We start from the raw sequence: 24291 nt of genomic DNA, 5'->3' as shown, positions 1-24291 counted from the left end.
TAGTTGGAGGGGAAAGGGGAATGTTAGTCATGATTAAAATGACTAATAAGAAAAAAAATGTTGATGAGCACCTGTGCTTCCTGGGCAGACGTGGTGGTGGGCGCATCACCAGCAGAACACGGACAGCTCGCCGCCGTGCGCGCCGCCCACCGCGCGCCACGAGCGCACGCCGCCGCCGCCCACCTTCAGCTGTAACCGATACACACCAACTACGGTCAACTTGAAGGAACTCGTCGAAAACCGGACAAGCTCACGTACAGTATCTACTTTTAGGGTTCCGTACCTTAAAAGGAAAAACGGAACCCTTATAGGATCACTTTGTTGTCTGTCTGTCTGTCTGACTGTCTGTCCGTTTGTCGTGCCTGTCAAGAAAACTTATAGGGTAGGTACTTCGCGTTGACCTAGAATCAAGTAAATTTTAAAAAAAACCGTGAATTTGTGGTTATATCACAAAAAAAAAACGAAAAATTTAATTCACAAAATCACATATAGATGGCGCAGACCGTTATTAACTTGCAGAGTTCTACATAAAGGTGTTAGATATATCTTGTACGATGGTACGAAACATTTCGTGTGCGAGCCCGACTCGCACTTGACCGGTTTTTATAAATTACGCCGATGTACCTGCGCAGAAAACTTATCTTTCGAATAGCGTTAACTAGTCAGCCAATCATATCGCGCGTCCATCTGCTTGGTTGTTGGTTATGTGCCATGTTTTGTACGCGCGAATTATGAGTCTGTCTGTTGTTCTTGTGTTTAAAATCTTAACGTCAAGCAATAAGGTCTGTATTTCATTGGTTTACATTCGATTTTAGTCCGCGATGATAGGCAAAGATGGCGGCGTCAAACCAGCTGTTCTATTTGGTGGCCATTTTCGAAGACAGCAAAATTGGAACATTAGTATAAATACATAACCAAGCCAAAGTACCATTGCTCGTTATTTTTATTGGGCTGGACATTTTCGTCCAAGTAGCTGTATTCTAGGTAGGTAGATGATCAAGCAAATAAGGCAGTGTAATCTAAGGAGGTGCTGATGAGTGGTAGAACAATTGACGAGGGTCTCGCTGTGGTAAAAATATAATCAAAATTGAAATACAATCAATAACAAGACGCCAAACACAGTATGAAGACGATAGACGTAAGATACCTACTAGGTATATTATGCGCTCAGCATGGCTTCATGTCGCGAATATTAATCTGACATTTGCAAACAGTGTACTTTACATTACGTAATTATGTACATAGGTACCTAGGTAATAAACGCTGGTATCTAACGAGTAGGTAATGGACTGTTATGTCCATAAACGTTCTGAAACCGACAGGAATTCACATAGGTAGGGAGTGTGTGAATGTGAAGTTAATGGATATGTTCCAACTTAAAACCTACTATAATATGCAATGATTGATTTTATAAAGATTAACTTAAGTAGGTAGCTGCTTCGTGTTACTAAGTTACTCATAACTTTCATTTCTTAACCTGGAGTACGTATATTTACAACATATTTATGCAGGTTCCAAGATCACTACTAGTAGGTACCTACTCAGATCAGGTATTAGGATCAGACTGAGGGCTCTTGCTCTCAAAATTTACGTAAAAAAATCTTAGTGATTTACGTAATTATAATTTACGTACTTAAAAAATTCTTAAATCCTTCCCTGGGTCCCGACGATCAATCCTACTATAGGAAATATCTTGTTCAGAAAACGCCGTAATTTGCACTTTTTCCTTTGATGACCTTTGCCATCAGAACTTATGAAGCCTAACCATTTATTTCGGTCCTGTTCATTTGAAAACTTAGTAGGTAGATAGGGCATTGATTTTAATAATTCTATTTAGGTTTTAATTAGAGATTCGAGATTCTATTTAGGCTTTAATAATAATAGAGTTGCTATAAATTAAACCTAATTTAGTTCACAGAAACTTTACAAGTTTCCTCAGGAATTCAGTACATACCTATTCATATTCTTAAGTCGTAACTTGTAGTCTAATAAGTAGGTAGGTATTTACCTATCTACCTATTGATTCAATTAAAAACTTAGTAACAGAACAAGAATAAGTACCTATAATTTTTCTGCATAGTTGAGAAAAATGGAGTAGATATTCTCAGTAATCGTAATTACCACATCTCTATAAATAACGCGAACAATTAACGAGTTATGATGCAATTCAACCACTTAACCGCCCACGATAACACCGTTTAAGGTAAGGATTGCGACTTGCCTGGCATTCATAGCATGTCTTTACTGATACAACGACCAACTAAAAACAGCTTGCAGTAGGTACCTACATACTCGTAGATAGGAAGATACTAGACAGTTATAATGCTCTTACAGATTAAAAGTTATTTTATAAGACATACTTCTGAGCAATTTGGAAAAGGTTAAAACCTTAAAATTGCTCAGAGTTGAGCTTCTTCATATGTGATTGAATTAAAATTTCGACAAGCATGGCAACATTATTTTTATGTTGGTATTCTTGCGAGATTGGTAGACATGGTCGAATTGACCAATAGCAGTTGTTCGCGGATTTTGAAATCTAAGATGCTATGAGTGAGTTACTGTGAAAGTTATCTTGATTAGCTGTTTATTCGTATTGTAGAGATAAATGTTATTTAACATAAGTGTGGTTGCTGTTAGTTAGAAGTGTTAGTTAGAACACTTAATATTACCTATATTAATAGTTTAATACTAGGGTGTAGTATAGTAATAGTATACAGTGGCACTGGCATCTCTTTAATATTCCGTCATACAAAGAAGCCTAGATACGTTTGTTTAGAGCGCGCTGCGAATAAACTCCTCTTGAGAACGATCTAGATTCTAGAATGAAAAGAAGTCAGTTATACCTACCTATACCTACGTTTTTCTTACGCCGGCAATCGTGGATATTTTCCGCAAGCCAATTACACAGCAAAAACTTGAGGGCGACACGAAACGATATCAATAATGCATTGAAAACTCTTTACTCTATGCCCATACGTGACTCCATTAGGGTGCCTCACACTCGTGCAGTTTTAACGCTGCGATTCTAAGCGTGAGATCTATAGAGCGCACTCTGACTTTGCTTAGACTTAAGACTGAGTTAAAGGAAGACAGACGTATATATCTCTGACATAAATCTGTCTCATTTTAACTCAATCTTAAGTCTGAGCAAGTCAAAGTGCGCTCTATAAATCTCAGCCTAAAGCTCTTCATTTACTCTCGATGCTATCAATGCTATCATCATCATCGTCAACCGATGGACGTCCACAGCTGGACATAACTCCATAAGTTCTTGTAGAGATTTTCACGCCACGGTCTTTGTCGAGTTGTGACTTGTTCGATGTCGTCTCATTCGAAGAATGAATGAAGAAAAGAAAACAAGATCGTGCCTAAAGACGGCCACCTTTCAAATGAAATGCTAAGGTGTTACTTGAAATATAGCGCGGAGGAGGGTGAGGATGTTTTTATTCGTAGGTCGTTGGGCAATAACCACAATAGAGTCAGACACGTCAGATCCATGAGGAATTTTGAAAAAAAAGGCTCTGATGAAAGTTGGAGAGTTAAACCTGCACGTATGAAACAGTCTTTATAACCGGGAGTAGTCGTAGGGGCAAAAAAAGCGTTTTGATTCCACGTCGGGCCATGTACGGGGGGCGACGGCGCGGCCGGCCTGCGCGCGCAAGGAATGCCGCCATTGACGACCGCTCAATGGCGCGCGACGCTCCATTGACTTGGCTCCGGCGAACGGACAGACTACCAAATGCCTAGGACGTGATGTTTTGTTCAATAAAGCTAGACTGCTTATTTTGTATGCTTCTGCAAAAAGCATAATATAACTGAATCGAAGATAATGTAAATGGTAAGAGAGCGTGATGGTGAGATGGTGGATTTGACTTGCAGCTCGCTTAGCAATGATTAAACTAAGTAGGTTGCAAGTTGTTAAACTTGAAAATTTTCGCGCTATTAGACATCCGCTAAGAAAGGATTTTTGAAAATTTTACTCCTAAAGGGGTAGGTAATAGAGGTTTGCATTCTGTGTAGTCCACGCGGACGAAGTCGCGCGATTAAGCTAGTTATATAATATAAAGTAACTACCTATCTGATTAACAAAGAAATCTTGAATGTAAGTACAAGTTTGGCATTTTTCAAAATTAAGCTGTTGTTTCCGAGTGGTCTTCTCAGTTCAATCTAAAGAAAAGGTTGGGTTGGCACTTGGCAGGATAGAATGTTCTAAACGCGCCCTGGACGCTTATTTCGTTATTTATATAATACTAGCTGATGCCCGCAGCTTCGCCCGCGTGGATTGGTCAGATCCCCTGCAGCATCAGGATTGAGGAGTTGGACTCCAAATTTTTTATGAAACAATGTCGCAAAGTTCCTCTATCGATTAAAAAAGAGATGACGCTAATCGGTTCAGAAATCTCGGAGATTTCGGTGTATATAGGTAGAAAAACACAACTCCCTTTTTGAAAGTCGGTTAAAAAAGTAGCCTATGTTACTCCCTGGTCAATTCTCTACTTGTCTGTGAAAATCCCGTCAAAATCGGTTCAGCCGTTCCCAAGATTAGCCTTTTCAAACAGACAGACAGACAGACAGACAGACAGACAGACAAAAATTTAAAAAACGTGTGATTCAGTTATAGTATCGTTCAAATAACCATATGACCTTAATATGCGGTAGTTATTTCGAAATTACAGACAGACACTCCAATTTTATTTATTAGTATAGATTTCAGACTTGAGTAGAAAAATTAGAAGCTGTTATCTTCTAATTCTAAAAATATAGAAAATAATTTCATATTTGTGCATTTTGGAGTGGAGAGGACGCAGCCAGCGTTCTGGGCACCCTGCCTCGTTACAGTGATTTGGATGACATTTATGTTTTGTAATTTTTATATTTAAGTACTCGTTTTTATAGTATTTTTAGAAGATAATAAGTATACTAGTTAATAATTTATTGTTTGTGAACTATGCCATTCGTCCAAGGAGGAACCACCTTACATTCATTAAAACAGATGTTTTACACAAGTGTAGTTAAGTAATGCAAAACATTCGTCATCGGAAGCTACAAAATACACCTGACAAGAATGTGAGTTGTGGCCTCGCCATTTTGTGTGTGGCTACTGGCTTACCTATACTTATGTTATTTTTCCGGGATCAAAAGTAGCCTATGTGCTTCCCCGGGATGTAAGCTAATTTTGTACCAAATTTCATCAAATCGGTTAAATAGAAGGACCGTGACAAGTAAACAGACAGGCACACTTTCGCATTGGATTAGGTAATAACACTATCACACTAATATTATAAAGGCGAAAGTTTGTGCGTATGTGTGTATAAAGTGAGTATGTTTGTTACTCTTTCACGCAAACACTACTGGACGGATTTGGCTGTAATTTAGAATGGAAATACCCTGGATTGACCAATAAGCTACTTTTTATCCCGGAAAATTAAAGAGTCCTTAACGGGATTTTTGAAAAACCTATATCCACTCCACACGACACACATTCGACTGACACTTTTTACATCATGCCACGTGTCTACTTGTCTCCTTCAGAATCTATAGGTATAGGTCAAATTAACACGTTAATTTGTTTTTGATGTAGGGATTAAATCAAAACTCTGGCAGGTAATTGAAGGTCATACAGGGCAGGCTGGATGGAGGCTCGCACACATGTAAATTGAAACCTTAATTTACCCTTTATTCCTGTGCCATGAACCTTCATGTTGCGGCGACAGGCTAGGGTTGTCAACGAAATAGCAGGCCTGTTCCGCATTTTAGTGAATTTAATATTATTTAGCAGTTAGCACTTGCTTTAATGCCAGCAATCGAATCCAGGACCTCATTAATCGTCATCCGCATTCGAGCATACTAACCACTAAACCAACTAGATCCCTATTATTGTTTATCATCGAGATTGAGCACTTATGATGTGATCTCGATTATTGTTTTTTATTTGTGCCAGACAGTTGTAACAATAAAGAGAAAAAGAAAGAAAAAGTGGGCAGGGAAACACTTATCTCTATAAGAGATCTCTACCAGTGAACCTTGGCAGTGCGAAAGGTTGTAAAGAGAGTAGAATAGGTACACAAAGATAGAAAGTATTAGTAAGATTATTTGCTTCTATGAGCTTATCGCCAGCCTACTATAATTACTGGTGTCCTCTCAAGAACAGTTTCGGCCAGAGTCTACCATCACCCCTAGTCGAGTGCGGATTGGCAAACACACGCTTTTTAAAACAGTGATTGGCAGCCCTACGCGTAGGCGTGGGAACGTCGTGCATGTGAGCTCATTATGCGCCGCCATGCACCTCGCGCCGTCACTTGTGTTGTGCACCCCCTCGCACCCGCAGCACCCGCACCACCCGCACCACCCGCACCATACCTGCTTATACGTCACGCGAATATAGCACACAACATGGAAACATCCGACTCCTTCCATTTTTCTCATGAAAAATTGTAAAAAAATCGTATTCCTACTATATTGTACCTACACTCCAAGTCGAACGTTGACTGTACACAATACACATACATACGGTATCATTATAATAATAATATAATAATAATAATAATAGTTTATTTTCAGGCAATTTTTTTTTACACCCATTTCTTAAATATAAAATAAAATAAAATAGAATAGAATACAAGAGTAAAATAAAAATTAAAAATTATTTACGGTTGTTGCCACGATGCACGGCAAGCCAGTACTTCGGTATGCGATTTTCAGGACACTCAGAGCATACCCTGAGGATCTCGTTCTGAGAATTGCGGATGCGGAACCAGAAAGCCGCAACCCGAGATCTAATAATCGCGAAATAATCGGGCACTTTGGCGTCAGCAAACATGCCCGACGCGCTGCAGTATTTAGGCAGTTTCATCAGAATACGGTATGCGTTATTATACTGCACTCTGATGCTGCTACGTGCACTTGCGGTGCAGTTGACCCAAAGCTGACACGTGTAAAAGCATTGACAATATGCTCTAAACAGTGTCAGCTTCGCCTCAGAACTACACCGCGCAAATCTGCGTGCGAGCATGTTGCACCGAACAGACAAAGCCCTTCTTTCTCGTTCCATGTCTTGGTTATCACGTAGATCCTCAGTTAAAATATGCCCCAGATACCTGAATTGCGCCACCCTTTCTACAGGAACTCCATCTAAGAAAACCGACGGGATCCTCTCCGGGCCCTTGCCTGCACGGAAAACCATCATCTGCGTCTTTTTAACATTATATTTAAGGCCGTGATCTCTAGCATATTGTTCACAGATGTTGAGTAGTCGTCTAAGACCCCTGATTGAGGGACTTAGAAGTACCATATCGTCAGCATAGCTGATATTGTTAATGCACGTTGTACCTATGTGGCAACCTACTCTAGTATTTCTAAGTCCCTCAATCAGATCATTAACATAAATGCTGAAGAGGTCCGGAGAGGTCAATCCTCCTTGACGCACGCCGCATTCTAATCTATAATCATTAGAGCCGGCGTCGCCCCATTTCACAAAATTAGTTTGGTTCTCGTACCAGTATCTCAACAGATCTACCGTCTTACGCGATACATTAGACTTAATAAGTTTTTGCCATAGTAACTGATAGTTTACCAGGTCAAAAGCTCTACTGAGATCCAGAAAGCATGCGTATACGGATGTGTTTCTATTCGTATAATAGTTAACTATCGATTTGAGACTAAAGATAGCCGAATCTGTTGAGAGCCCAGGACGAAAACCAAACTGCGCGTCATCAATCCTAATGTTCTGATTTACATCAGAATAAATTATTCTTTCCAGTATTTTGCCTATAATGGTACCTAAAGAAATCGGCCTTATATTTATTATACCACCATAACACAATCCAATGCCAATAACCTTAAATAAATCTTGTAGTTTTAGTGATTTAGTATTTATCAAACTCGCATTGTATAGCGTGTAAAACTTGGGTCAGTGACCCACCTACGGCACTGACTTCGAGTGATCTATTTACGGAACGTTCATAGTTAGTCAGATGTTTTATTTGCAATGTATTGTGAACTTTTAAAAAATACAGTACTTTTTAAAAAAAAACATTCGTAGTTCTTTTGTGGTATCTCATCAATAATAATCACCAGTACTAGTTCGTTTTAGCTAGCGTTTACACATGTGTATGTTTTACTACTTTTATTAGGTAGCATCAGTTACCTGCTGCATCTTGTCGAAGTCGAGCGCGGGGCGGTGGCGGCGCGGCGGCGGCAGCGGCAGGCGGCGGCGGCGCGGCGAGCAGGGCGCGCGGCCCGCGCAGCCGCACTCGCCCGCGCGCCGCGGCTTCAGCGCCTCCAGCGGCGGCGACGTGCGGAACCGCACCGGCGTCTCCGCCTGCAACACGAGCCAACCAGCTCTTAGCTTACGATCGTAAGGGCGTTGTCCTCTTCTTCTTCCAGCAGCTTAATGGCTTCAACAACGGCATCAACGGCGAGTAGGCACCAAGTCAACTGATAGCGGACGGACGCGCGCTATGATTGGCTGAGATATTGTATAGAAGCAGGCGTTACTTTGCGGAAGTCCATCATATACAAAGAGTCAAAAGCTTATAGATCTTAACAATGCACAATTATTATTGCATTGTGTCACTCTGCAATTATGCATTTGTCTACATCTCCTGAGGATGCTCCGGTGTCGGAGCGAAACGTGCGTCGAGTGTGTTCTGGTGGATTTGTGTGGTGTTCCGTGTTGCGTGCCAAGCAACTGCATTGCAATGCAAGCTGTTGGCGGGCGGTGCATGTCGCTTTCTGCATGTTGTACCATACAGATTTGTCTTTTTTAGCGTATTATGGCAAATTAAGCTTTTGATTCTTTTTTCTTTGATTGGCTGAGATACTTTCGCGCCATTCAAAAATAATATATCTGCGCAGGTACCGACATCAGCGTAACTTGCAAAAGTGGTAATGCTGTCTAAAATGGATGGTGAGACACACCTTAGTGTCGTCATCGTCGGAGGAGGGCGCCGGGGCCGCCAGCTCGTCGTCGTAGGGCTCCGCGGGCCAGCGGCGCTTCTCGGGCGCCGTGCGCGCCGGGGACGAGGCGCCGCGCCGCCGCCCCTCGCCCCGCGCCGCCGTGCCGCCCGGAGCGGGGCTGCCGTTGATCACCTGCAACCATGGCTCCCGTCACTCACTAGTTTTAAAGAGTTTTTCAAGCCTCGGTTAAGCTAAGTTTGCACCTCGCGTCGATTACGTCACACTGACGCTAAGGCACGGCATGGGAAGCCTACTGACGCGACAAGACGACCGCGGGGAGGTGAGCGGGGAAGTGGGAAGGGCGCCGCATTCCAGCGAGGTGCAAACTTATAGTAGTAACAGACGATCGAACCGAACCACGAACTGAATCACGACGCGGTTTGCCGTCGTACCAATAATGTACGGCGTACCGTGCGCCACACGATCGAACTGGTACGACGGCGAACCGCGTCGTGGTTCAGTTCGTGGTTCGGTTCGATCGTCTGTTACTACTATTAGCGCTACCGAGTTATATCGTATGATGCCCACGCTGATCTGATGAAAAGTGGCAGAGCGATGCTTGTGGCCTGACTTCGTAGTTCGTACATAAGCGGTGCCCGATTATTGGCGAGAAAAAGCGGACACTACAGCCATGGTGGCTGTTTTCGTCGGGTCTTTTCCCCAAGAACAATTGTAGCTTATTTCCAAACGCTAATTTCTAAACAGTAAAATATTTTTTCCCAAATTTTTATGGATTCATGTGAGGTGAAATTGAGAGTAGATTTCAAAGCAGTAAAAAAACCACACCACAACGGTAGTTCCGCCCTTATTCGTAGAATGCGGCGAGATTCACGTGAATAAAATTTGAATTCAGGATTTTAAGATAATATGAGCGTATATCAGATGATTACATGAATTTACCTAAGGAGTTATATCAAAATTACCTATAAGTAATATGAGTCGCTTGATTCGAGTTATATGCTATTCTGACAGGATTTAAAAAAACTTAAATCCACGCGAGAAAATGGAGAAAACTAAGTATTCCCTCAATAGGTAAATTGCAAGAATGTCTCAGGTTAAATCAGTCTTGTCGCAGATTAACAAAAAAGATGGGACGGCTAAGTGGGAGGGAGGAGCGCGGGGTAAAAGGGGTAAAGAGGCAGAAAGGAAAGAAAAGCGCGGTAGTTAGAGTTCGCGACGGACGTCTTCGCTGAATATTTCACCATGTAATTGCGGACTCGCAATTGTCGTCTATCAAAGCGTCGCGTCATTACACGGCTGAATTAATGGCCCGAGTTGTCCCCCCTCCCTCCCTTAGCCCCCTGAAGAAAAAAGCAGCTGGAAATAGCTGGCGAAAACGACGAGCGACGGCCTAATGCTGCGGCCGGCCGCTCGTTCATTATGGATACGAGTCCACGCGAAAAAAACCACAGCCTTTGTTGCTAGTTAACATTATACCAGTAGCACTCCACTTACCGTGATAACCTTATTTGTTTATTTTTTTTTAATAAAAATAGCGAGCAAACAAGCAGGCGAGTCACTTGATAAGTGATTAAAGCCGCCCATGAACATTTGCAGCACCAGAGGAACCGCCAATGCGTTGCCGGCCTTTCAGGAATTTGTTGGTGCGCCCCGTGAATACCTCCATGTTACAATCTAATGGAAATAATGCAGAAGGGAGTTGACTCCACAGTTCGCAAGTGCGTGGAAACAAGGATCTGGCACAACGGGCGGTCGAAGTGCGCCAGACAACCAGGTGGTGAGGGTGACATTGATTGTGTGTTTTAAGTAATAAAATAAAAAAATATCGTGAGGAACCCTGTATGCCTTTGAGTTCTCCGTAATTTTCTCAAAGGTGTATGACGTCGGCCCTTCCACACTTGGGCAGCGTAAACTCTTCTCATATTAAGAGGTGACCCGTGCTACGACTTAAAATTAAAGCTAACAACGATGGTCCCACAAAACACCTAGACGTCGCTTGCCATTTCCGTCTACCTTTAAATAAACTGGATATATCATCAACTGGAATAATGTGAACCGGTAATTATGGGCGCGAGAGTCCACGCCAAAAAAATAGCCGTAGCAGATATATCCAGTCGCCTCTCCACCAGTGAGGGTTGGCTAGGCTTTATTAGAATCGCATAAATTACCGGGCGATTATGGCCGCGCGTAAATGCTGATAAAATTGATAAAACCTTTTTCGATCACGTGCTTTAACGGTTATGATGGCGTTTAGAGCCTATTGCACCTTTTTCTGTTTATCGAAGCGTTTTATGGAAATCCGGATGTTTTCTTTTTCCAAAACACTGTGTTTAGTGGAGAGATTATTAAATATAAGATGGGTAAACAGTTTAAGAAAAACTTCTTTATAAAAAAAACTCCGAAATGTTTTCGGTACCTCTTGGTATGGATTAATTAGATATTTATAGATCCATCAGACATTTTCAGAAGAAGTAAAATTAAGACGAGTAAGTAATATAAAAGTTTAGCAATTTGTTGAGGGGTTGGCGTGATCAGTAGGAATTTTGGCTAGTTCACATTACGCTAGCAGCCATTCCAGTCCGGTGATCTTATCTCTCTTGTCCCTATTTAGAGTTTTGTGAAAACGTGCCTCGATTGTGGTAGGTACTGATTTGATCAGGCTTAAAGATTAAACTCCTGCCTGCTTACTTTGTAATGGCATTGAAAGTGGAAGTCGGTTTTTAACCGACTTCCAAAAAAGGAGGAGGTTCTCAATTCGTCGGGATCTTTTTTTTTTATTTTTTTTTTATTTTTTATGTATGTTCCCCGATTATTCAAAGACCCCTGGACCGATTTGGAAAATTTTTTTTTTGTTTGAAAGGGTATACTGTGCAGGTGGTCCCATATAAATTTGGTGAAGATCTGATGAATATCTTCGGAGATGGAGAACAGAACTCCTCAATGGATAAGAGCAAATTGCTCGCGATCAGTGTAATAGCTTAGTAAACAGTAGGGTTTTAACTGGGCATAGCATATTATAGTACAGTGGGGCCACTAAAAATTGTGAAATAAAAAATTTTCAAAAGAAAAATAAAACCGACTTCAAAAACCAAAAACACTAAAAAGTAGAAAATAATTTTTGTTTAGCTACACATGTAATGTACCTAGGTATGAAGTCGGGCGAGCTTCACTCTTGGATTTCTAATTTTGTTTTAATATGCTCGCTCGACTTCATACCTAGGTACATTACATGTGTAGCTAAACAAAAATTATTTTCTACTTTTTAGTGTTTTTGGTTTTTGAAGTCGGTTTTATTTTTCTTTTGAAAATTTTTTATTGAAAAGAATTTTTATTGTTTCCAGAATATCATAATTTCAGCAAATCCAAACACTTGAGATTACAGCAATAATTGATGCAGCTTATCAGCAAATAGCTTACTGATTGTTACTGGATCGCTGCTGCGTCTGCTATCGCTGCATCTTGTCTAAATTTCACAGTTCACTGGAACGCAAAAAGCCATCCGACTATACTAATCCCGCTGCAAATTTTAGTTAGCCAAAAATTACCTATGCCTATTACGTGGCTGGGTCAAATTGGAAGAGTTTTGAGTATAAAAAGAAAGACAAAATCAACGCGTGACGCTCGCCTGCTTTCAACAATCGTTTACTCAACAATGATTGCTTCAAGAATATCATAATTTCAGCCAACCACAAACTTGAGATTGTAGCAATAGTTGAGCAAGTTTTCAGCAATAACCCTACTGGTTGCTACTAAGTAGATCTAGCGGCTAGAATAATGCGAACCAGCCATATCAGCTAGTATACCTAGCCGTAGCGCCGCGCCGCGCGTCTCGCCCGAATTTCACAGTTCACTGGAACACAAAGAGGCCATCCGACTATACTAATCCCACTGCAAATTTTAGTTAGCTAAAAATTACCCATGCCTATCCGTGGCCGGGTCAAATTGGATGGGTTTTTAGCCCGTCTTCCCTTTGATGCGCTAAATAAAACGAGCAAATTGGCGGAATAGAAGCGATGCTTTTGTATGTGTACATAGCTATAGCTGACTTTACCAGTTACAGTAATTGGGAGTTCTTTGAAGTTGTTAGGTAGGTATAGCGAAGCATACTGTGACTGTGGTATAAGTGCATGAAGTGTGGTTGATGGTTTAAGTTGTTATGACAGGTCCATCGTCAGCGGTGGGATGGAACTTTGTAAATAAAATAATATTTTTATAAATTACTTTCAAAGTGAATGAATGAATGAAAATAATGAAATATGCAAAAAAAGAACAATGCAAATATGCAAAATATAAACTGTAAATTATGAAAAATAAAACTTGTTCATACAGTAGGTAATTATAAAATATTTGATACAGTTATGTAACTAAATAGTAAAATGATGATTGATACAGTAATTTTATTGTGAATTATAAAAAAAAATGTTAATTGAGTACTCCAAAAGAATGAAGATTGTTGCCACCAAAAGTACTTTCATTTTATTATTTTACAAACAATTTGCTTGAGGATTACCTACTGCAAATTTAATTTGAGACGCTAAAGTGGCTATTATGAATAGTTGCATATTTCTCAAAGACGTGGGAGGGTATTCATTTCACAGAGAATGCGTTTCGAAGAATGGAAGCCTTGAGAGGATTCGGGAGGAAGCTCGGAGCTACATGATCTGAGGGAGGAAGCGAGCAAAACGAAGCGCTGAGGCGAAGCTGCCGCATTATATCACACGATTCACTTCTTTCACGAGGAACCCATTGTCCTTTTAGCCTTCTACTTCGTACAATTAAAACCTGGGTACAAACTTGGTGCAAACAAAGGAATTTCTAATTTCCAGCCAGGCGCAAGATAAACAAATGTTATGTAAGCGGCAGACGAAAAAGGAACGAAACGTCGCCGGGCTGGTTTGTCGCTCCCACAAAACGAATAAGCAAACTCGAAATGAAGATGAAGAACGGGTAAACTGCATGCTTTGCTTACTCTTGAAAAATATTCCGTCCAAACGATTTTACAGGAGGTACCTACTTCGGTTCTCTTGAAATTAACAGTAAACAGCAAGATTCCAGGACCGCAGGACCTTATTTATTTTCTGAGACACAAAATTAGACCACAATTCCCCACGTTAGCCAAGGGTCTATTGGCAGACTTCACACACCATTGACAACATTATGGAGAACTCTCAGGTATTCAGGTCCTCACGATGTTTTCCTTCATAGTTACAACAAGAGATATTTAATTGCTTAAACGCACATAGCTCCGAAAAATTACAGGTGCGCGGTTCGCCTTCCATCTTAACCATTAGGAGGCTATCACAGTCTTTACATACAACGGTTTAAATGTCGGCCGAACAGGTTTTCCCATGCAATAAGGTGTTTGAAAAGTCAAGGATGATTTATCACTTAGGTAAGACCGACCTCTGCCTATTTCAGGTCAACTAACATTAATTGAAAGTTGTTTAATTGATTTATTGAAATTATTGAATATCAATTCGAAGGGCAGGTAAATAAGGCTAGACTAATAAGTGATACACAGCGTTCATTTAGATATCATGATCAACCTATTGCTCTTATGTCTCTTCTCTCAGAATGAGAAGGGGTTTGCCATAGACCACTAACTGGCAAAGTGGGGATTGGCAGACTTCACACATGCAGGTTTCCTCACGATTTTTTCTGGTCTCATCACCATTATCAACCGTAGGGGTCCAATACTGCACAATGGCCTCTTGTTGAGATGTCCACATGCCACGGTTTCTCTGCAACTCGTCTGTCCGCCTAGAGGAGGATTTTCCAACACTGCACTTTCCGATGCGAAGTCGCCATGGTAGCACCATGTCTATCATGTTTTTGAACTATTCGTATGTGCCCTGCCCAATACCACTTCAGCTTCGCAAACCGTTGAGCTGTGTCGGTTACCCTGGTTCTGCTATGAATCTCCTCATTTGTGATTTGATTTCGTAGAGAGATTCCAAGCATCGCTGGTCTAATTACTTACTTCATACTTCATTCCAATTGGGATGATGCCTATAAATATTATTTCTTAGGAACTAATAAATAGACGGTCTTCTAAAATTCGTAGTTTTAAGTTTGCTAACCATTTTAAATGATCGACTAAACTAAAAAAGTACGTCGAATTGTGTCACACGTTTATGACGTCAGATCCGTGTATTCCATACAAGCTCTCGTACTAAGCGAGCGTTTTGAAGTTTGATAAAAAGTCGCTGATTTGACTACTGTCATCATCCCTATTTCTATTATTTATTAAAAACTATTTCGACAGTGTCCGTATGTGGCATAGAAGGGAGAAGTTGTAAGAACAACGTGGTTACGTGTTAACCACGTGTGAGCTAGTCTTTTTGTTTTTGTTCTGCTCATTTTTGCTGTCCGCTGCGGGGTCATTCACCCGCCCCGAGATATTTTAATCTCTTTACGCAATGTAATTAGGAGAACTCTTTTTTTATTTATTTATACCAGAAAGTTGTAACAAAACAAAAAGAAAGAAAAAGTGGACAGGCAAGCACTTATCTCTTTATGAGATCTCTACTCTTTTTGTTTAGATCGGAAAATCGTTTAGATATTGTATTTCAAGTTTAACCCAGCGGTGCTTAGTTGTTAGGACATCTGCCATTCATGAGATCGTGAAACCGATCCCGGGCACGCACCTCTTATTGTTTTTTTTTTAAATAGCGATCAAATGAGTTGGCGGGTCACCTGATGTTAAGTGATTACCGCCGCCCATGAACATTTGCAGTACCAAGGAACCGCCAATGCGATGCCGGTCTTTCAGGAATTTGTTGGTCCGTTCCTTGTAATCTAATGGGAACACCGCAGAAGGGAGTTGATTCCACAGTTTGCACGTGCGTGGAAAAAAGGACTTTTCGAAGTTATGTGCGTTTTAAGAAATTAAATATCACTTGTTTTATTCCTAACGGTGATAGAAAACATCGTGAGAGCCAACCTGCATGTCTGAGAGTTCTCCATAATATTGTCAAAGGTGTATGAAGTCTGCCACTCCGCACTGGATTCTAATGATATTCCATACTTCCAAATCTGTTCGAGCGTTTGGTAGAATTAAGAAACTCACAAACAAATACCTACTGAACCCTGAAAACATGAAGTACACTCCTTTTTTAGGGTTCCGTACTTCGAAAGGAACCCTAATATTTGGGTATTCGCTTAGAAAATCAATGATAGCACACTTTAGAAGAAACTTTGTAGTTGCGAGTAGGTACCAAGTCGTAAGTGCACCCATTCAACGTTTGACTACTTTTGCATTTACGCCATATTGTTTAACCTACTCGCAACTAGAGAACTCTCCAGGCAGGGTAGGGGTATTTAAAATTCAGCTGCAAGACCGCCAAAGCAACTTTGTAGCTGCGAGTTGATTACACGCCGCGATCGCCTCTCAGCAGTCGGGAAGTAGCGCGGTGCCAAGTCGCGGTATAATAGCCTGCTTCAGGAGGGTGAGGGGACCAAAGGGGGTTACCAGATGTATAACTCACTTTCTAACACGAAATCTGCCCTGGCTTTTAATTCAAAAAACAAACGAAATACATTTGTAGGCAGGTAGGTATCACGGTATCCAGAGCTTACAAATAATAAATAATAATGTGGAAGGAATAAAGAGGACAGAAAGGCCAAGGAAAAAATCATAATTAGTCCAAAACGTGATTGCCTACCGTGATTTTTAAACACAATTTTTGAAGAAAAAAAAAGTATTATTGTAAGTATGAAGATGAGTTCTAAACTATCAAAGAATTATTTCATTTATCATTTCGTTTGTGCAAGAAAACTGTCGATTGTTAGCACTGTGCCGCCAAAGGGGCCGTCATAAGTTTATTCTCAGACACGTTTCCTCACCATGTTTTGCTCGCTGTTTTGAATTGTAAATATGCATTAGCTAACGAATGACGTTTCCGGAACATGTAGTTTGCACTTCCAGTAAACTAAGTGCAACACTTTACACTAAGACAGGTAAAGATAAGATGGTACAACTTCCTAAACTGCTTATAATTGCAAAAAAATTGAATATTCATGCGTAGGGCCTATTGAAACTGATATTTTTTTCTTGCAGAATTTTTCTTGGTTGCTGCTGGCAAAGAAAACTGAAAACTACAGGTAGGTAGGTCTTATAGCACAAGTAAAGGGAAAATCCGAAAACCGTGAATTTGTGGTTACATCACAAAAAAATGTGTTTCAATTTTCAAAGTAAGATAACTATACCAAGTGGGGTATCATATGAAAAGGCGTTATCTGTACATTCTAAAACAGATTTTCATTTATTTTTATCGTGCAAAATGTCGGAAAAATACCCGAGCACGGAACCCTCGGTGCGCGAGTCTGACTCGCACTTAGCCGGTTTTTATTGAGATTTCGGAAGTAGTTGTTGGGGTTTTAACCACCATAGCAAAAAAAGTGTCATTTCTTGCATGTCTACATCTTTATCTCGTTGAGACAACACAATAAGGGCCCAATTATATCCACGGAACGAACGGACCGGACGTCACAAACTTCATTAGTAAGCAATTTCGCCAATTTTCCATCGTAGTGGCACAATCGTAAATTTATTCAGGTAGGTACCTACGGTTGGCAAAAATGGCGCCGGGCGGAGGCCAATTACCACATCAGCGATTCCTGGCCAGCAATTGTCTTATGCACCCCGTCAATATTGACACCCCCCTTATATTGACACTCCCCTTTATATTGACGTATTGAATAACTGCTGTGTGCTGTGCGTTTTGTGATAGCTGATCGTCGACGCCATAGAAATTAGAATTTAATATAATAGATCGTTGTTTAAATAAGCACAGACAGACGGACAGACAGACAACAAAGTGATCCTATAAGGGTTACGTGTTTCTTTTTGAGGTACGGAACCCTAAAAATTGGTCAGAAGTAGGTTCTAACTAGTCATACTTAGTAGAAAGGTTGAGTGTTGAAGGGGAACAGCAGTGCCGTGTTGCAAGACCCCAGTGATTGTTCCTCCGGCCCTCCCTGCAGCACTCACAGAGGGTCGTGATTATAATCATCAGCAAACGGGGGAGACATGGGAGGTCGTTTCACACGCGTGAGGTTAAGTGCTACACTCCTTTTAAATCTCTACAAACAACGTAGGTAGGTATTATACCGGGTGTAACCAGAACGCAGCAAAAACGAAGACAGATGATAGTACCAAAAAAGCGAAAAAACTAAATAAAATATCCTGTATTTTAAAAGTTCACAATATATTGCAAATAAAACACCTGACTGACGCTAGAGGTCAAGGCATGTTGCGTAAGAAGGCCACTCGGAGTCAATGCCGCGTCGTAGGTGGGACATTGACTCGAATTTTGCACGCTATACATTGCCGGTTTGAATAATACTAAATCACTAAAACTACAAATTAAGGCAATTTATTTATTAAGGTTATTGGCATTGGGTTGTGTTTAGGTAGTATAATAATAACGCTAAAGTCTTTGCTAGCGTTCTGGTTAAACACTGTAGAAAAGGTTGATTGACATAAACATAGCTCAAACTGCGCTGAGACTAAACTTGAGATTTTGGAAGTTCAATTTAATATTCTATCTCTATCTATCTGGAGGACACACTACCGTAACATATTATCCTAGATAACTGACTTTTCTTTTGACGGTCGAAAAGTCTTTTATTTATTATCGCCTACCGGTGCATGGGGGTGTCTTTCGATTTCGTCGTTTTCAGGATTCCGTACCCGGCGGGTACCAACAGGACGCTATTACTAACTTACCCTCGTAAGACAGGCTTGTTCGATTAATGCAGGGAACTAAGGAACTTATGCTAAGGCTCCTAAACTAAATTAATAAGTTTAGAAGTTGTCGCATCAAGAGACCGCTAAGCAAAATATATTCAGCGGTCCCCCGACGACGTGACAACGCTTGGAACAAAATATTACTATTTATATTAAACTTGTAGGGTCAATACTACGCAAAACATATTATTGTTTTACTTTTTAGATCGTTTATGTGTCGGGGCTTTTAAATTTTTAATTTAGTTTTTACCCATAAAGTAAATTCTACATGAAAGTTCGTGACATTGAGCCTTTAGCTGCAGATACTACGCCTATATTGAAGAAGCGAGATCCAAATTAATTTGCGTCTTAATTTGAACTTACCGAGTTTTTCAAATTGTTTCGAGACGGGCGAAACAACCGGAAGGGGAAATAACTTCGCTCAATTTGTATTATTAAAGACAGGCTCGATATTAACTGACGAACAAGTTACTAAGGCTACTACGGGTAAGGGTAAACGGAGTTTTTAATAATAGGAGTTGTGCTTACATTGGCATTTTATTACTTACATTTTTATTTTAAGAAAGATAAAGCAAAATAAAGCCAAGTCCCGTTAGTGGAGCTGAAGCATAACGGCGGTCACCTTGAGTACCTGTCATACCTGCGCGCCTGGCGGGCTCGGGCGACGCCAGGCGCCGCCGCGGGCGCGCACGAGCACGCCTCGCCGCCGCCCATACCTGCGAGACGCACTATATACAGTGTAACGGCGGTCACCTCGAGTTCCTCCTCGGAGGAGTGGTGGTCGTAGAGCAGGTCGGGCTCAGGCGCCGCCAGCGCCGCCGCGGGCGCGCACGAGCACGCCTCGCCGCCCATACCTGCGGGACGCACTATATACAGTGTAACGGCGGTCACCTTGAGTTCCTCCTCGGAGGAGTGGTGGTCGTAGAGCAGGTCGGGCTCGGGCGCCGCCAGCGCCGCCGCGGGCGCGCACGAGCACGCCTCGACGCCCATACCTGCGGGACGCACTATGTACAGTGTAACGGCGGTCACCTCGAGTTCCTCCTTGGAGGAGTGGTGGTCGTAGAGCAGGTCGGGCTCGGGCGCCGCCAGCGCCGCCGCGGGCGCGCACGAGCACGCCTCGACGCCCATACCTGCGGGACGCACTATGTACAGTGTAACGGCGGTCACCTCGAGTTCCTCCTCGGAGGAGTGGTGGTCGTAGAGCAGGTCGGGCTCGGGCGCCGCCAGCGCCGCCGCGGGCGCGCACGAGCACGCCTCGACGCCCATACCTGCGGGACGCACTATGTACAGTGTAACGGCGGTCACCTCGAGTTCCTCCTCGGAGGAGTGGTGGTCGTAGAGCAGGTCGGGCTCGGGCGCCGCCAGCGCCGCCGCGGGCGCGCACGAGCACGCCTCGCCGCCCATACCTGCGGGACGCACTATATACAGTGTAACGGCGGTCACCTCGAGTTCCTCCTCGGAGGAGTGGTGGTCGTAGAGCAGGTCGGGCTCGGGCGCCGCCAGCGCCGCCGCGGGCGCGCACGAGCACGCCTCGCCGCCCATACCTGCGGGACGCACTATATACAGTGTAACGGCGGTCACCTCGAGTTCCTCCTCGGAGGAGTGGTGGTCGTAGAGCAGGTCGGGCTCGGGCGCCGCCAGCGCCGCCGCGGGCGCGCACGAGCACGCCTCGATGCCCATACCTGCGGGACGCACTATGTACAGTGTAACGGCGGTCACCTCGAGTTCCTCCTCGGAGGAGTGGTGGTCGTAGAGCAGGTCGGGCTCGGGCGCCGCCAGCGCCGCCGCGGGCGCGCACGAGCACGCCTCGCCGCCCATACCTGCGGGACGCACTATATACAGTGTAACGGCGGTCACCTCGAGTTCCTCCTCGGAGGACTGGTGGTCGTAGAGCAGGTCGGGCTCGGGCGCCGCCAGCGCCGCCGCGGGCGCGCACGAGCACGCCTCGCCGCCCATACCTGCGGAAAGGAGGGACATGTTACTGCTGCGTAACATCACATGTTACAATAATAGTGGGAGGACACACGGGCAAAACATGAAATGTCACACGAAATCCAAACAAATCGTAATTTAAAAAAATATATAGGTAAATTGCGAGTCGGAGACGGACTAGATGGTTTCCGTACAAGAAATAAAAAAAAAATATTTTTTATTAATTGTCGTCATAGTGGCAATTTAGCACACATTCACTAAAAATTTCAATTCCCTACCTATAGCGGTTCACGAGATACTGCCCGCTGACATACGAACAGATGCCGCGCCGGCGGCCGGACGGGCGGGCGGACAGCGGAGGTTTATGGGAGGTTTAGTTCTCGAAGGGTCTCGTTGGCAATTGGCATCCTCCGCGTACGGAGTCGTAAAAAGATACACGACTGCCCTGCTAAAAACCGAACTCAAAATAATGGCCTTCAGGGCTCTATCAGACGGCACGGCAGTGCCCCCGCCAAGTCGAGCCAAAGTAAAGGACGGGGCACTAGCACGATACCCTTTCTGGAAGCGCTTCGTCGTATTTTCGAACCGTCATAGCTTCCGCCCGGATGACGCTAGAAAGCTGAAATTTTCAGAATAAGGTTTCCTCAGAAAATTTACTAAACATACTAAGTATCAAACATCTAGCATTTATGGTTTCAGATTTATTGACATCTGAAATACGTAAATTTCGTCCCTCATTGATGATCGTCAAAACCTTTGGGGTACTTCCAGAAGTCTTAGAAGACTGAAATTATGTAGGTATGTAGGCTAGGAAATCATACGAACAGCAGAACAATTAAGAAATCAGAAATATTCTTACTTTTTTGCCAATAACTCCAAAAAGAATTAGTGCAATTAACGGCTTTTTAGTTAAACAGCGGTAGATAGGATTAAAGTTACGAAGGATATTTAGGTTTAACTTTAATCCATGCGGATGCAGTCGCAGGCAAAAGCATATGGATAAGAGAAAAGGGGATAGAGTCCTCAAGATTGAATCATGTTACATATCAGCCGTGATCTCCACGCTATGCAACCGAGATGTACTCAGTACCAGCTCGGTGTGCGGGGAGCGCCGGGCGCCGCGCAGTCTGCGCCACACAAGTTCAAGACCACCCCCTCTCACCCCCTCTCACCCACCGTCACCACCCACCCCGGGTAGTTCGCACTGCATTGCTAATTTCATGACTTTTTATTTTGACTGCGTTTTGGGGTCACAAGGGTCTTGAATTATAATCAATACTAATATTCTCTCCTCTAAAACCTGTACAAACAAAGTTAGTTTTACGGTTCGTTAACAAAAGTGATTCTTATTTTACTTCTTCTATAATAGTATGGAAACCTCGGCGCGCGAGTCTGACTCTCTTGGCCGGATATTAGGGTTCCGTACCTCAAAAGGAAAAATGTCTGTATGTATGTATGTATTGTATATCTGTCTGTCTGTCCGTCCGTCTTTGTCTGTATGTCGTGTTTGTCAAAAAAACGTATGGGGTGCTTCCCGTTGACCTAGAATAAAATAAGGTGACCATGCATTTAATTAGTTAAAGTAGACCTTTCTTCCGTTTTTATACTTAAGTACTTAAAAATATTAGATTCAAGTATAAGAAACGGACGGACACCATTTGAATTTTTAATACGTAGGTAGGTATAGTATAATTTAACTTATTTCGTCTAAAATTCAATTACTTATCTTTATTACAGCCAGGGACGGAAAGTGTTTTCGTAGCGTTCAAAACTTGCTAACTTATGACTCACGACTTGCTTTAAAACTGAATTTCGTGCCAAGAGTTGGCATTTTCATAATATGTAATGATAATACCGGTTTATGGCATCACCGAATTAAAAGGTTTGCGGTATAACTTAGTACGAGTTTCCAGTTTGCATCGACAACGCTGATAGATGTCGAGTGAAACATTGATAGTCAGAGTGAAATAGGCCTAACCTTTTGATGACAATGAACTCATTGTCGGCTCACTAACATGGGTCTCCTTTCATAATGAGAAGAGTTTTGGCCATAGTCTCCCCAGCAAAATTCTGATAGCTTCCCAACGAATCACACTGTTACACAATTCATTTGCAAATTATTTACCTTTCTGATATAAAGAAAAGGGAAGGTATAGAATAGAATGGGTTGATTATGATAATGATGATAATGATGTAAAATCAATATACTTAATTATACAAGTATTTGGAATTATATCGTCAACTTATGTATATAGCTTGGTAGGTCGCGTTTGGAGAGTTGACGCGACCTGCAGCCTCGTGAAAGAAATTAAGGAGAGAGAAGCTTAACACTCGGCTAACGAGGAGTAAAAATAACTGTAAAAATCGTTAGCTTAGATTATTTCCAACGTGGCGGGCGCGGCGGGTGGACATTTTTAAGGTTTGTAGATTGATATCATAAAGAAACCAAAGATATCCAGTTCTGCTTCTGAAACGGTGGTAGAGTCTTACATTCCGTTCACTATAACTTGTCCTTTGTCGTCATACTCATGTTGGCACCATTGCTTTGTTTGCTTTATGTCTTAGAACTTAGGGTTTATTATTGTGTAAACAGCAATGGTGCCAACATGACGGCAAGGGACAATTTATAGTGAACGGTCTGTACCTACATGAAATATTTAAAATTTCTTAGAATAGAAATCGTCTTTTCTTCTCTAGCAAGTTCTCGGTATTCAAAAATAATAAATTATTCTAAACGGCTACTTGACAAACTAATAAATTGTATACGCAGCGATTGCTATCTTACATGGGTTACACGTTGTAACTGGTAATTTATTTAATTCAGGACTAGTTACGTAGACTAGTGCCATAAACTAGAAACGCATTAAAATATTATAGTCGATATACATATTTTTTTTAGATAAAAATTGACATTTGAATTATATTCGAGTTTAAATTAATTTTCTTGATAGACATTATTAGAAATTGATAAATTGGTAAAGAACTTCTGGCATATGTACTTTGTAAAAATACTTTGATTGTTGTCTCTGATTAAGCCATGAGTAATATTTTGTTTGAGGCTTTTAAAGATACTTATTACTGTTACTAAATACTTAAATTAAGATTTAAATTATTAATTATTAGATTTAAAATACTATATATACTGACTGACAGTTTCCTGACTAGATGTGTGATGTGGGATGTGTTGGCTCAATTCTGTATTGTAAACACCTTGTCATCCTATATTCAAACAAATAAATCATTTCATTTCAGCGTTGGAAGAGGGAGCCGCTGGATTAGGACGGCGCGGCGCGGCGTGATCGTGGCGTGTGTGCAAGAGACCTATGTCCAGCAGTGGACGACTATCGGTTTAAATTATGATGATGATATCTTTGTTGAAATGATATTGTGTATATCAATGGATCTGCCAGAAGGTGGCGAGAGGCAACGACGTGGGCAATAAAAGTTTCTATTCATGGCGAGCTATTTCAGTTTGTTTCAACTAATGATATTTAACTATATTATTATACTGTACATTTTTAACATTTAGATTAGTACTTTTCTGTAGAAATTCAAATGAAAATTGAAAATTATAAAGGACTAGATGATGTCCGCGTTTTCTTCCACGTGGATTTAGGTTTTTAAAAATCCCGTGGGAACTTTTTGATTTTCGATTAGAATTTAAGGCGATGAATCATGAGAATCCCACT

General features: G+C 41.8%; 1 protein-coding gene across 4 annotated transcripts in view; it reads right to left on the bottom strand.

Moving 5' to 3' along the window:
* LOC123869879 overlaps positions 1-24291 on the bottom strand; it is a 69457-nt gene that overhangs the window by 5907 nt on the left and 39259 nt on the right. For 2 of the 4 annotated variants that reach the window (XM_045912956.1, XM_045912957.1), the window contains exons 1-4: positions 19838-20378; positions 8920-9090; positions 8147-8320; positions 72-189 (exon numbers count right to left, since the gene is read on the bottom strand). In XM_045912956.1, the coding sequence (XP_045768912.1) occupies positions 106-189; positions 8147-8320; positions 8920-9090; positions 19838-20350 (942 nt within the window). In that variant the 5' untranslated portion in view covers positions 20351-20378 and the 3' untranslated portion in view covers positions 72-105. The other 2 variants (XM_045912959.1, XM_045912958.1) reach the window with 2 other exon arrangements.

This window comes from Maniola jurtina, chromosome 11, assembly GCF_905333055.1.
Source record: "Maniola jurtina chromosome 11, ilManJurt1.1, whole genome shotgun sequence".
NCBI lineage: Eukaryota > Metazoa > Arthropoda > Insecta > Lepidoptera > Nymphalidae > Maniola > Maniola jurtina.
The sequence above is the reverse complement of the archived record's forward strand: the minus strand, read 5'-3'. Positions and strand labels throughout refer to the sequence as shown.